The sequence below is a fragment of the Epinephelus fuscoguttatus genome, linkage group LG23, assembly GCF_011397635.1.
Source record: "Epinephelus fuscoguttatus linkage group LG23, E.fuscoguttatus.final_Chr_v1".
In the NCBI taxonomy this organism is placed as follows: domain Eukaryota; kingdom Metazoa; phylum Chordata; class Actinopteri; order Perciformes; family Serranidae; genus Epinephelus; species Epinephelus fuscoguttatus.
Genome location: NC_064774.1, coordinates 13,138,174 through 13,152,899, shown reverse-complemented (window position 1 = coordinate 13,152,899; position 14,726 = coordinate 13,138,174). Strand labels below are relative to the sequence as shown.

At 42.3% G+C, this 14,726-nt stretch overlaps 1 protein-coding gene across 1 annotated transcript; it reads left to right on the top strand.

The window, feature by feature from the left end:
• The first annotated feature begins 2,652 nt into the window (after nucleotides 1-2,652).
• On the top strand, nucleotides 2,653-14,695 carry lrp10 (low density lipoprotein receptor-related protein 10). Its single transcript, XM_049568481.1, has 10 exons — nucleotides 2,653-2,688; nucleotides 4,833-5,000; nucleotides 5,176-5,199; nucleotides 5,559-5,703; nucleotides 6,350-6,543; nucleotides 6,691-7,262; nucleotides 7,359-7,795; nucleotides 10,412-10,606; nucleotides 10,895-11,024; nucleotides 12,771-14,695. Exons 2-10 carry the CDS (start codon nucleotides 4,952-4,954, stop codon nucleotides 13,422-13,424), a joined length of 2,400 nt encoding a protein of 799 aa, XP_049424438.1. The 5' UTR covers nucleotides 2,653-2,688; nucleotides 4,833-4,951; the 3' UTR covers nucleotides 13,425-14,695.
• The last annotated feature ends 31 nt before the right edge of the window (nucleotides 14,696-14,726 follow it).

Sequence of the window (14,726 nt, the reverse complement as noted above, 5' to 3'; positions counted from 1 at the left end):
TGCAGCTTTAATTTAATGTGTGTTTCAGCTTCCAGTTACTTTATGGGTTATATTTAGCAAGCTTACCCAGCTTTATGAGAAGTAAAGGAGCTCTACCTTGACCAAGATTAAATGCTACACATTAGTGCATCAGTAATATGACAATATAACACTGCCAAACAGGGCCGCCCATAAGAAGGAGAAAGGGAGAAGCTCTCGGGGACCCAGCTGCTACGGGGGCCCATGAAGACCAGCAATAACCACGTTCATTCTAAATATGAGCACTGATAACCACATTTTATTTTGGACCTATTTTATACACAATATGGCAGAAAATTTGACATTAACCATAACGCCAAAAAAAGTAAGGTCATAGTTGTGAGATCTAGAGAGGACAAGAAATCGTTTTTTCCTGCCTTCCACCTTTCAGATGGATCCTTAGACATGTCGAAGGAACTGAAATATCTTGGACATGTCTTCTCAGATGATCTTATGGATGACAGTGACATCCGTTGTCAGTGTTGTAAAATATATGCACAGGCCAATACGCTGTTGAGGAAATTTTCTATGTGTTCTGCAGATGTTAAATGTGCTCTGTTCAGGGCTTATGTCACCCCGCTGTATACAGCTCATCTCTGGTCCTCTTACAGAGTGAAAAGTATGCAGAGGCTTAGAGTGGCATATAATGATGCCGTGAGGCTGTTGCTCCGTGTTCCTAGGTGGCACAGTGCCAGCCAGTTATTTGTGTCCTCTAATGTACCAACGTGTCAGACACTGTTACGAAAGTTAATGTTTAATTTTATGTGTCGACTGGATTTATCAGAAAATAGCATTATTATGGCCTTAACCTGCCCTATGATGGGCTATCGGTTCACATCCAGGCTTCGAAAGCATTGGCATGAGAACTTGCACCTCTTTTTGAACAAACAGTGATGAATTACTTATATGAAAGTATATATTTTTATATTATTTTTATTATTAAAATGATGTATTTTAAATGTATGTAATGGTTGTGTGTATGTGTGTGTGGACCATTTGAGTCCGTAATAAAGATTATTGTTATTATATCATGAAAAGGTCTGTGGTTGACCCTTAAATGGGATCAAGTGCAAGAATTTACTTACTGACTACCAATAGTTACTGGTACCAACCATGTTAATATATCATGTCAGAAAGGGGGCGAATAAAGCTCCAAAGTTATATGCTAAATTTTGACAAGGGAAAAAGGAATATTGTCATTTTCCAAAATGGTGTATTTAGATATTTTTGCATACCGGGGTCCCTAAACAGTCTTGGAATTCCATAAATTGGGTCTGACTGTAAAACTGAGTGTTGACAAACATATACTCTTTACATTGTTTCAGTTCTGCACACAATTTGACCAATATTTAATTTGATTTTATTCGACCCTTACGATTCAATAACTTGCAGCAATATCTTCAATCAGTGTTTGATTTTACCTTTCTGTAATCATTCATTGGAGGGTGTTTTTTGCCCCAGGACACATATGTGGCTACCTCTGCTTTTCAAAATAAGAAAACAAGTAATAAATAAGTGTTATGATCAATAATGACATGTATAGTGATATGGGTGTGTGGATGAGGGGCCCACTTTGGAAACTATTTCCTAACACCTGGTTATTATTGTAAAGCACTTTGTAACTTTGTTTTGAGAGGTGCTGCATAAATAAAGTTATTATAAGCCTGATATCATTTCTGTGCTTTTAAATAACTAAAAAAATATGAATGCGTGACTTTAAGGGTATTTTTAAACTGCAGTACTGCAGCTTCCCCTCCACTCAGACACAAGTTCTGCTTGTTGTTTCCTCCTTTGGATGTCTGAGCATGATGTATGTGGACAGTTTGACACCTAAAGGCTGCTGTCACATTCATGTGCAGAAGTTTATCCGTGCTCACCTTAAATCCGAGTTTAATATGTGTACGTACAAAATGATTTTGTGACACCACAACAACTTTGGAAGCCAGTCGTGGAATGGACTTAACAGCAGAGTAGGAGGCAACTTGTGTTCAGCAGTTAACCTTTTGAAATGGAAAATATTTGCACAATCATATCTGGATTTTCCAGTAAGAGACGAGGAGGTCTAGATGTGACTTAGGGATTTTTAATGAGGTGGAAAAACCACATTAATATTCAAACAGGGCAGCGGTGGGGAAAGTTTTGAAATCCCTTGTAAATACTGGCCTGCTTAAGTATAACAGAGGAATTTTATATGTCCTGAAACATGTCTGGGATGTAAATAGCCTACTTTTCTTGGCAATGCTGAAATATTAAAGAGGCAAAAAAATTGACAATACTGAACTTTAAAAATAAATTGCACAATATTTACTAAGTTACTTTGGTCGTTTTAAGGAGCCCTGGAGGTCCCAGACACATTTTCTGTGAATTAAAACTGATATATTTAGCCTATATGAGCCGACACTGACACCTTGTGTTAAGAAATAAACATTTCACACTAACTCCTTTTTTCTTTTAACACATTAGCCGCCCTGGAGGAATATATATAGCAATATATACATTTACAGTGTTGTTGCAAAGGCTCATATTTAGTGCAAAACGTTTTAATGTGAATAAAAATGTAAAGTTTTATGAATGGAATAAAAGCACAGCTAAGCCCCGCCCCCTTCTGTCATGAGCTAAAGTACACGGAAGTGGATCAGAACTTGTCAACAAGAAAGGCCGACTGACATGGTAACGTACTCGGCTCCTGTCCTTTTTTAATCATTTAAACATGTTGTTGCCGCTTCTGACCTACATGTTGGGATTTATTTGGGTACTTAAGTCCTCCATGAGGTGCTCGGAAACATTTCCTTGTGGTGTCGCCGTCTAAAAAAAGCGTTTAAACGAAGACAGAAGTCAGGATGTTAGCATTAGCCGTTAGCTAGCATGTAGCTAGCTATTAAAGCTCTTGTGACTGAGGACGGCGAGCAGCTGCTCCCTCCCTCTCCTTCAAACCGAAACTATCCCATATCGTTATCTCAGGACGTTATCTTAATTTGTTTGGAGCTAAATGAGGTATTCAATGACATGTAGTCGATATCCTGATAGTTTAACTTTACTGGGAAAGGCTTTGAAAGTGTTTGTGTGGCGAGGATTTCTTCTCGGAAATGCTAACACTCCTGGCGTCATTGTTGAGAAGATTATAGGAAGGAAGTCACAGTGTGTGTGTGTGTGTGTTGTGTTTGTGAGGAGACACAATGTTCAAGATCAAAATAATGTCAACTTCAAGAGGCCCCGCTAACAGTATTCATGTATTGTTTCTCTGCCCGGATATATAAAAGTAATGGATTGATTATGGATGTCAGTCTGTATATGTCAGTGCTCACTTTGTAAGGGCCAGAGCTGTTGTCCTTGATTAAAATAGCTGCACTCGATACTCAATCAGTCACATTTATCCATCTGATAAATACATCTTTAAACTGCTTCAAATGGGAGCACTTGAGCAGACAAACCAAAATTGACTGAAAATAAGCGCCATTAAAAAATAGGAAGACTGCAAAATGGATTTGGAGTCAAGGAAATTTATTGAATTACAATAAAAGTTAAACCTCACAATATGATATCGTCAAGATACTAATATCACATTGCAGTATTATTGTGATTTTAAAGGTTTTGTGATGTGCTGAGTATTGCGATTACATACAGGCCATAGGGTTGCAGTGGTATGAGTTATACAGTATGATAACCATCTCAGAAAACATTGTAGTTTCATGGTATTACAGAATTTATATCATCATCAATCAGAGTGACCCTTAAAAAAATGAAAATGGTAGAGTTAATTTTGGTTGAACAAACGTTATATTACTATAATTGAAACTTGAAACTATTTTGTCAATGGAAGTATGTGTACAAAGTCTCCCTTTGACTATAAAATAAAGGGGAGATTTTCCATCCATTTTCTTTTTAAATATCACAGATAAGCAAATGTACATGGTATGATAACCGTCAACTTTTATATAATGGATAAGCAAATGTGCACAGTATGATAACTGTCAACTGTTGTATCCTAGATAAGTATATATAAATGTAAAAAAAAAAACCACACTTAGTGTCTGTGTATCGATACAGTATCGGCACGCAAAGTATTGTTGATATTATTCAGTTGAAAAAAAGTATAATTCTTACATTGAGGTCTTAGATTAAATAAACAACTGCAGATAAAAAGTTATTTTCATTATTAGTTGATCGTTTGTTTGAGAAAATCTTAAAGAAAATGGCAGTCCACAGTTTAAGTTTACTTTTTCAAACAGCTTGTTTTGTCTGACTAATGGTTCAAAAACTATTTTGATCATAGAAGAGTAAGAAACGAGTAAATAATTACATTTGACAAGCATTTTTCTTTAATTATTTATTATCAAAACAGCTGACAATTGGTTTTCTCACAGTTGATTAATCAACTTAATTCTTCAGCCCTAATCACAAATATTAAATTAACTGTTTCGATGTGTTGGCTGGCTTATTTGTTGTCAAAGTAATAGCCAAACCAGGGATGCAGCTACCAATTATATTCTTTAGCAAACATACTGTAAATCTGTTTATATCCACATTTAATCAATTGGTCTACAGAACATTAGAAAACAGTGAGAAAAGCCCGTTACAGTATCCAGAAACCTACAGTGACTTCATTAAATCCTGACTTCATTTCCAAACCCCAATATGTTAAATTATAACATTATATTCTTGGTATTTTTGCCTGATTAATTTTCTATCAATGGAATAATTGGTTAATTGAGCTCTAGTTATAGCCAAACATTATGATGCTTAATGGATGACTGTTTAATGGCTGACAGCCAATTCTAACACACCTCCTAATCATTTTTTTTTTCACTTTACAGATGAAGTCTTCCTGATCAAACCTCCCATAATGGCTCTTCTCTGACATTTTTTTTTTATCCTTTTAAAGTCCTCGGTTTTTACATAATTTCCAACATTTTGGAGGAGAAGCATTACCACAATGACAGTCACTTACAACCTCTTTGCCGTCCTAGTTGTCACCATAGCAGGTGAGTGAATGCAGACCTACCAGTGTGATTGACTGTTTGTATATCTGGCTTTAAATGTTTATGAAGCAAAGGTCATGTTTGCACTTCTCGTGTCCTACAACATTTACAACCTGTCCGCCATGGTGATTTAAGACACCTGCCTGACTCTTTCTGTTTTTGCTTATTTCCTCCGCAGCATTTGAGCCAGCCCTCTGCTCCGGTAAGAGACACACTACTCAGCACTTTATCTCATGTTGTGACTTTGGATGAAGGATTTTTCAATGTCACTCTCTGGTTAACCTACACCGTGTCATCGTCATGCTAACAGCGGGCATCAGGCTCGCTTAACTTGCTTTGTTTTTGTGCCACTCTGCTTCTTCACACACTGATTTACAGCTGCAGTGTGATTACATGAAGCTAAACTGGTGTAATCACATTAAGGTTGAAGCCGAAATAGTCAGGCTGCTGACATTTTGTCCAACCTCTCGCAGGTTTAGCACCACACACCAACACTGTAACCTTTAAAAGAGGAACCGTGTTGACCTGTTTCTGTTGCTCCTCTGTCTTGCTGTCTCTCAGCCCGCTGTGGGCATTCCCTCCAAGTCTTAGACGGTAAAGTGGGAGAGATCCGGAGTTCTGCTTACCACAGCTGGTCTTACCGCTTCGGCCCCACCTATGACTGCTGGATCATCAAGGGTGCAGAAGGAGAACCGATTGTTCTCAGGTAAAGGCACTGAGGGAATTTGAAATACCAGATACACCCTGTGACCCCCAACAGGATAAGCGGTTACGGAAAATGAATGAATGAATGAATATTAAAACCCATCCCTATGACCCATTATTATTGATCCCATTGCCTGCTGTGATTGACTTGTACTCATCACTTTGACGCCTTGAGGTCGGAAGCAGTTAGAATAGGGCAAAGAGGTCATGGTTAGGGCTAGTACGAGCCAATCTCGGATGTTACCTGAGATTTAAAGTGGTACTTTTATAATAAAAAAAATCATAAGTGTACTGAATGGGTCAAGCACAGGACTTTCACTGTGTAGACATAACAGTGAGACAAATGTTTTTGCTATGTAGAACAAAATGGCGAACCTGAACGTGCCTGCTCATATTCTGTGGTTAGGATATAGCCTAATGTTGGGAATGGCCTGGGAGTGGGCAGCATGAACAAAAACTGCCCAAGAAACTCTATGGATAAAACAATCAGACAGGGTGATCCAGCAAACCGAAACTTGACCACAGTGATTCTGAAATCATATGCAAACATCCGCTGATTTGCAGCATTGCCCATCGTGTCCTTCAAGATATTAAAGGGTCTCACTCTACTCTCAAAGATGCTGATTTTACTCTACATCCTTTCTCAGCTTTTCCCAGTTTTCAGCACGGTGTAGGAAGGAATGGGTGTCTATAAAATCATCAGCTGGCGGTGATCCGGTTGTCCTATGTGGCTCCAAGTTGCCGCAGCCAATGGAGTTCCCGGGGGGGAACATTACAGTGGTGCACCACTTCTTCCCGCATCAGTTTCCGGTGTCGTCTTTTCTGCTGAACTACGCCAGAGGTATTTATCAGTTTGTGCAAAGTATAACAGTACAAAGAAATTGAATATGGCTCCGCATTTTTGCTGCCAGTTTGGGTTCTTCCTATTAAAAGATGATCTTAATCCCCTTCTTATATCCTTTATTCCTTTCTGTGTCTACACCTCCAGACTCTGGTGAATGCCCAGTAACATCCTTTGAGTGCCTGGGGGGCCGCTGCCTTCCTCTCTCTTGGCGCTGCAACGGCCAGGTGGAGTGTCTCGGTGAAGGTGCCGGCCTCGGCACTGATGAAAAGGGCTGTGAGGCAGAAGAGGAGACCCCAGAACCCCCAAAGTATGGCAGCACGCAGGCAGATGAGACCAAAGCGGAGCCGTACAGTGAGAAGAACTATGATAGGGACTTGGAGAGGCAACACGTTACAGATTCTGAGTCTGATCTGTGGGCGCTGCTGAAGCAGAGGGACGAGGAGGAGGCCCAGGTGGATCGAGAGCAGCCTCAGACTCGCATGGAGCCAGTTGTGACGCCCACTCCAATTGAGTGGCCCTGTGGAGGGCTCCTGCAGACCTTCTATGGGACCTTTTCTCCTCCAGCCATCCGGGGCCCCGCGCTGTACTGTGTGTGGACTGTGGATCCTCAGGACTCGAGACCACTGAGACTGGACCTGCAGCAGCTGGTGCTGGGACCCGGGGATAGACTCACTGTGTACAACAGAGAGCAAGGCAAAGGAGAAGTTATTAAAACTGTGAGTTTCTTTAACTGTGATCATGCATTCAAACATTTATTAAAACCTACATAATCACTCTTTTATTAACGTTATGTTCCCTTTCTTCATCTTCAGATCACTAGCGCCTCCAATTACAAATCAATCCAAGTTGAATCTCACACTGGCCTGCTGTCGCTGACGTATGAGACGCTTCCTGGCTCGGAGGGCAGTGGCTTTAACGCCACTTTCCATGTCGGGACTTACTGCCCCCCATGGGAGGGCAGGTGTGGCGGAGCAGCAGGAGGATGCTTTACCCAGGAGCAGCACTGCGACGGGAAATGGGACTGTCCTGAGACTGGAAAGGACGAGGAGGGTTGCAGGGGCTGCGGTCTGAGTCAGTTTGCTTGTGGTTTAGCGGGGCAGAGAGCGGTGGCATCCAGTCACTTCGCTGGCAGACCGGTGTGCTACCCAGTCACGGAGAGATGCAACTACCAGCTGTACTGTGCTGATGGCAGCGACGAGAGAGACTGCACCTTCTGTCAGCCAGGGACCTTTCATTGTGACAGCGACAGGTTAGTGTGTGTTAGAATCCTTTTTTATCTCTCTGGCTCAGAGAGGACACCCATTGTTCTCTTCTCAACCTTGGAAACAGCAGTTGACAAAACAAGCTCACAGTGTCAGTGTCCATTTAGACGCTGCTCACGAGTTAAAAGCTGATGTTCAAAGCTCATTCCTGACCTTGGAAACTGCAATTGACAAAACAGTCTGTCTTCAAGGTTCATTTAGAGGCTGTGCAGCTACTATTGTTTGGTTTTACATAGTTGTTTTGTCAAATGAGGTAAAATGGTTTGTGTGTTTTCACTGTGGTATCAGTATCAAGGTGTGTCTTTGTTGGAAGGAAGTGTGTGCGTCAGAGGGTGTGTGCAGAAATGTGACCATCTAAGAGTAGGTGCCAGGGTTGGAAATCAGCAGCTACCTTGTAAATTAGGCTGCTAGATTTGCTTCACTCACCAGCCAAAAAAACAATGGTAGTCCATTGAGTAACTGGTAGATTGTGGAATCCACAAGCCACAGTGGCAAGTGGACAAAAGAGTGAATTTTCCAGCCCTGGTGGCACCTAAATTCTGTATTTTGTGGGTTTAAAGCTGTGTAGCGTGTGGTTAAATGTCCACGGGTGTAATGATTTAAAAACAGTCCGCACTAGTAACAAACTTTAGCAGCTGAATCTATGTTGAATTTTCCAAAAACAAACCCTAAGAATATTTCTTATGTTTCATTTTTGCCTTGTATTCATTCATTCAGTTTATTTTTAGAGTAATTAAGATGCTACACTGTTTTATGTCAGATTAATTACAACCTTTATTACAGTAACCAAACAAGAAATTTTGTAGTTTTGTTTTATCCTTGTTTAGGTGCGTCTGGGTCTTTGTCAGTTGAATTAATTCGCACATTTGTTTGTGACATTGATAGTTAGTCGAACTTCTCACTCCACAGTCAAACACCTTAATGGTGGCCTCAAGCCAAATCACTCTTTAAGCGATTTCACTGTCTCAGACAAATTTACAATGTCGGAAAAAAAATCATGAGAGTTTTACATCAGCTGGTGCGTGCTCCAGTGGTCTTGATCGTTTGGTGTAAAGTGGTCGTAAGACTCAATTCAAGCTGTCTGAAGTAAGTCTTTTTATCGTCTTGACGTTCTGACAAGATCAAATATATTCAGTATTATTGAAAGTTAAGACTTGGCGCATGCAAATAGTGAAAAATGGCCACGCTCTGTAGAGCACCAAACAGGAAGCAGCAAACTGGGCAGACCGTAAACATTGAGGGGACTCAGGGGAAGCACAAGAACATGAACAAAGGAGGAGAAACTGTTGGAGTTGTGGAGTGAACACGAGTTGGTGTTTAATGCAGCGTGTATCTGATGCACCAGCTAGTGAGAAACTTTAATTTTTGAAACCGTTCGCCTCACATTTCCACGGTCTCCTGCCTCTAAAATGGTGCAGTTAACCAGGGATGCTGGCAGCAAGTTGAGGCGACAAAATCCAAAAGTTTAATACAGCAAATACAGTTTATAGATTATATTGATACTGAATTGACAAGAATATTGTCGACAATTAATATGTCGTACTTCGAATGTTGATGGGAAATAATCTCAAAAGGAATCTAGTTTTAATTAAGCAAATAGTGACCCTGTAAGATCCCTAGTCTGTGCAACATCTTAAAGTGTGTAAGTTACTCACTTTGTCTCGAGATTTGTCAGATGTCAGACTAAATTCTCTTCAAAGTCTTCAGTTGTATGGTAAGCACCATTTGTATCATCATTGTCTCTAAAACAGATGCCTGCTGTGTGCACCCTAGTAAATGCACCAATGCACGTGCAGTATTGTCTGGTTCTGATGGTAACGCCAATATTTAAATATCGCGAATGCAACAAAATTTTTAAATTTTGGGGGTGCACATTTTGCTGTCTCCTTTCTCAGTTTTTCATGTCCACTGATGGCAACCTGGTTACTGTTACTGTCAAACCTTGGAATGTATAACTGCAAAATTAGGAACTTTCATGTGACCTATTTAGAGCATACATAACACAAAACACTTCACTACTAAAGACATCATTTCAGCACAGAACAATATGTAATCTAGAAAGGCTTCATTTCGAGTTGGACAAAGTGCTGCGTGACCATCTATTGTTTTGCTCTATGGCAGGAGACAGGTTGAATTCTGCTGATGGCGATACCTCCAGTTGTACTGACAAAACTGCTAACGTGACTAGCAACCATGCTACAGAGCAGCTAGCAAAAGTGTGGATGTAATAACTATGCAAGGGGCGTTAATGTAAACACAAGTGGTCAGCTGGAGATGGATGATAAACCCAGGTGTAGATGCCGATGTGTCTTGGTGGTCCACTTGTGATCAGATCACGCAAAACACATGTTAATACCAGGTCGAAACGGGGCCTTGCATCTGCTGTGTGATTCACGTCTCGTCTCAACTCTTACATTACCTCATTAAATACATAACATCTTATCATACACGATCACACTATCTAATTATGTGCCATAAGGCTGGTTTACAACCATGGTTTTATTATAACACTTTAGGATGCAGCTTTATGTGAAACTGAATCTCCCTCTCGAGTTATTCCTGGACACTCTAACACACAAATGGCCCATTGTTCCCGTCTGCAGGTGTGTCTTTGAGAGCTGGCGCTGTGACGGCCAGGTGGACTGTAAGGACGGAACAGACGAGCTCAACTGCACCGTCATCCTGCCCCGCAAGGTCATCACCGCGGCAACGGTGGGGAGCCTGGTCTGTGGGCTGCTGCTGGTGATCGCCATGGGCTGCACCTGTAAACTGTACTCGCTCAGGACCAGGGAGTACAGGTAAATGTTTTGAGTGCCAATAGGGATATTGTTTGACTCAGAGTGATAGAGTAGTGCCAATAATCTGAGATGGTGAGTCACAGGTTTGTTTTCCTTACTACTGGCTTCAGTTGTTGCCAGACAACACCTCTCCAACAAATGTCATGTGTTCTCTTCAAAAAACTAAACTTTTCAACTAAGTACAAGTGAAAACTATCATATAACAAAAACACTGATAGCTTTGAAAGATAAACACATATGTACATTGGCTGTGCTCTGGCAGATCTAAATGCGTCTGTTTTCTGGCAGCTTGTTTGCACCAATCAGCCGCCAGGAAGCGGAGCTGATCCAGCAGCAGGCTCCTCCCTCCTACGGTCAGCTGATTGCCCAGGGCATCATCCCCCCAGTGGAGGACTTCCCCACAGAAAACCCCAATGAGGTGAGAGAAAAGAGACCACAGGAACTGGAGACTGGGTTTTGATAATACTTTGAGAGCTGCTGACGTGGTCTAGACTAGAGCAACCTGTCGAGCACTGCAGCTTGCAACATTTTTGGCGTATTCTTTGTGTTGTTTACATATTTCTGATAAATTACTTCGTGACACCAGTTGTTAATGTTTCATCTTTAAAAGGTAATACCACCTTTAATAGCCAGCGCCTCACTATCACTGTCCTCATTCATATTTTAAGAAGCTACAAATTATATTCAGCCACAAAATAAGTCTGAAAAGCTGCAAATCAGAACAGAAGTACAGAGAGTTGTTGCATAGAGATGATACACCATCTCGTCTGGTTGCATTGGTGTGAACCGCAGGTTTTTAGAACGTTGCAGAATGGTGCATTGCAAGAAATCTTTCCCTAGGAATTGGGACACCATTCACTACGTCACTGCGTCGGTTACGTTCATGCATACGTAACTACTTTAAACAGGAAGCTGCGAGCCATCTACATTTCCAACCAGCATCTACCATGGAGTCTCCAGTTGAGTTCATCCTACCGATCGCGTTTGCTGTATTCATCATGCTTCGTTTGATGAACGACAGACGACAGGGGACTTCTGCTAACTAGCTAGCTGGCTAACCAGCTAACATTACGAGGCAGCATAGTCATACTAGCTGGCGTGTTATCATAATGTGAAAAATCCGACAATTTTGCAGAAGGGGACAGATGACAGACGCCAGATAGTGCGAGCTAGCTAGCTAGCTAACAAGCAACCTGACGACTGTAACGTTAGGTGCTCAGTGGTAGCCATGGCGACATTTACCCCACGCTAGCAAGTCAGCATCTGAAATCCCTCGCTCCGAAGGGCTAGTTTCATACCCACAACCCCTCGTTATGCCCCCTACCCCTACATGCAAAAAGGAATTGGAACACCCCTACCCCTTGCGGGAACACGCAAATCTAGGGGTAGGGCTAAGGGAGGGTATTGGGACAGGCCCAAAGTTGATGAACTGGACTAAAGTTGGGCTGCTAAGATAAGCAAAACTAAATCAAAACATCAGTTTACAAACTCTCACACAACTTGTGGAGTATAATCCAGGTCTCATTTATCCAGTCGAATGCTCAGTACTTCCATAACACATGTATCTGCACTTTGCACGAGCAGAGTTCAAAGCACGTGCTTGCCCAGGCAGGTCTGCTCGTACGCAGACGTGTTTTAAATATCACAGTTTTAGCAAAAAATGCATGTGGTAAACTCCTTCCCCAGTTTTAAAAAGGAGCATAACAAGTTATTTAAATGCTTTAAGTTTAAAAGACATGTGTGAGTATGACAACCCCACATTTTTTCTCTCGACTCTTCAGCACACTGTAATCCATAGTACACATTGTTTTATGTGATTTATATGTCTGAGCTCGGCTTTAACATCAGTATTAATCCCCAGCAGGCTGTGGGCTGAAGTAGGAAGTGTAAAGATAAAGCTAATGTGCTGTTACCATGCAGGTTCACACTAATGTGCTTTATTATTAGGTGTTGAGGACAGCTGAGGTAGTGGAGGCGGAGGGATTAAGTGTATAAAACAAAGCCCGTTCTGTCTGATGGGATTTGGCTGAGCTACCTAATCGTTCCCTATACTTAGATGGCAGTCTTGTGAATACTGCGTTTGGTGTTTGAGATAATTTAGTGTCACTTTAGGATGCTGAGTGAGAGTTGCAGAAGGTGTTTAAACTGTTTTGCTCCTTTTCAGACCTCGTCTCTCTCTCTGAGGGGAATTCTCCAGCTCCTCCGTCAGGATGCCGCCAACTCCCCACACCGCAGACGCAGGCCCCGATTCGTCCGCCGGGCTGTTCGCCGCATGAGAAGGTGGGGTCTGATCCCCAGACCTCCCTCCAGGCCGAGTCAAGCGTCCAGCTCCGGTCAGCAGCAGTCAGACGCCGCTCCCTCCGGACAGGAACCAGCTCACTCCACTCCCACCAGCTCCTCGTCAGCCGTGGAGGCGGTCAACCAGCCGGTGCCTCAGAAACTTGGCTTGCTGGCTCAGTCAGAGCAGCAGCAGCAGCAGCAGCAGCAGGAAGCGCCGCCTCCTCTACTGCCACTGCCGCCCGTCGCCTCCCCGCCTCCACCTCCGTACGCTCCCCCAGCTCCAAGCCCGGTCACTCCCCACACTCCTCCCGTCGCCGTCCCCCCGAGCAGCCCCTCCCTGGCCTCCATCTTCCACACGCTGGGCCTGAGCATCTCCCTCTTCAGAGCCTCGCCCTCGTCCTCCTCCACCAACTCCATGCCCCTCTCCGCCTCCCCTTCGTTCTCCTCCTCCTCCTCATCCTCCTCAGACGACGACGTGCTGCTTATCCCCCTGTCTGAAGACACCACTTCAGAGGATGACGTGCCCATGCTCACCTGAATGACTCCCCCCACCCACCTCTCCTCGTATCTCCTTTACTCACTGATAATAACTGAAACCCAGTCTTTCCACGTTTGTTTGAACTCGAGCACAGGCCACGGCGAGACTCACCCGCACTGTGCAAGTCTGGTGCCTTTTGAAATTGCTTTGAGTTGTTGGAATCAAGTATTCTACCTTTTTTTTTTTTTTTTTTTTTTTTCAAAGACCTCCTTGAGAAAGTTTTAGACGAAAAGCATGGCCGAGGTATGTTTGAGAGTGAGTGTAGGTGAGTATTGGACGTGCACTTACAGTTATTAATGCTAGGCTGCACATTGAAGGTAAACTTTTGCACAGAAGAATCTTCCCTATCCAGAAACTGAGGCAGGCTACTGTCAGATTGAATGAGTTTTTAGATGGAAAATATTGTGTTTGTATGACTGCAACTGTGTGAATGCATTTGCATTTTGAGTCTTACATTGACAGTGGAGTATGTTTGTAGATGTGGATTGTCTCCACATACTTCTGCCACTTGCATCCGGTTTCATGTTATATCACAGATAATCTAAGAAAAAAAAAATTCCCCCTATTTAAGTGCCTTTTGAGGAGTTTCCCGCAGATGGCTCGATGATTCCTGAGATACACACTGCACACCAAAAACACACGGAGGCACACGTTTTCTCACGTCATAGCACGCACCGACACATCAACGGCTTTATTGTAACATGATGAATATAATGCATGTACTCTGCAAGCTGGCAATAACTTTTTGGGACCCCTGTTATAGTGCACACTGATTGCAACATTTCGAGTACACACACACATGCTCGTGTACCCTTCCCAAGTGAATGTATGTAATCTAAACAAGCAAATGTGTCAAAAGACAATCTCTTCGGTGCCTGATTTTAGGATGTGTGTGCGTGTGTAGTGTGCACGGCCCCGCTGACGAAAGGGGCCCCGAATTCACAAAAAAAAAAACAAAAAAAACCCTCAACTTGAATCTTCAACCCTCGAGGGGAATCATTCTGTCACATTTTGACACAACAGACTTGTGGTGTGCCATTTGTATTATTGTACATTTTATGGTGTTTTTATTTCAGCGAGTTACTTTTCTTTTTTCCTCTTCAGTTGTTTTGCTTTGTTGAATGTATTAGGGTCGACGTGGAGTAGCCAGACGTTTTAAATTTGCAATGTAATGAGGTAAATAAGAGAGAAAGTGATTCTATGGTTTATTAGGGTCAACTTCACTGTATATAAGTAAAAATGTGGCTGAGATTAAACGATTTGCACTTTTAGGTGTTGGGTATTGTGGTTTTTTGTTTGGGT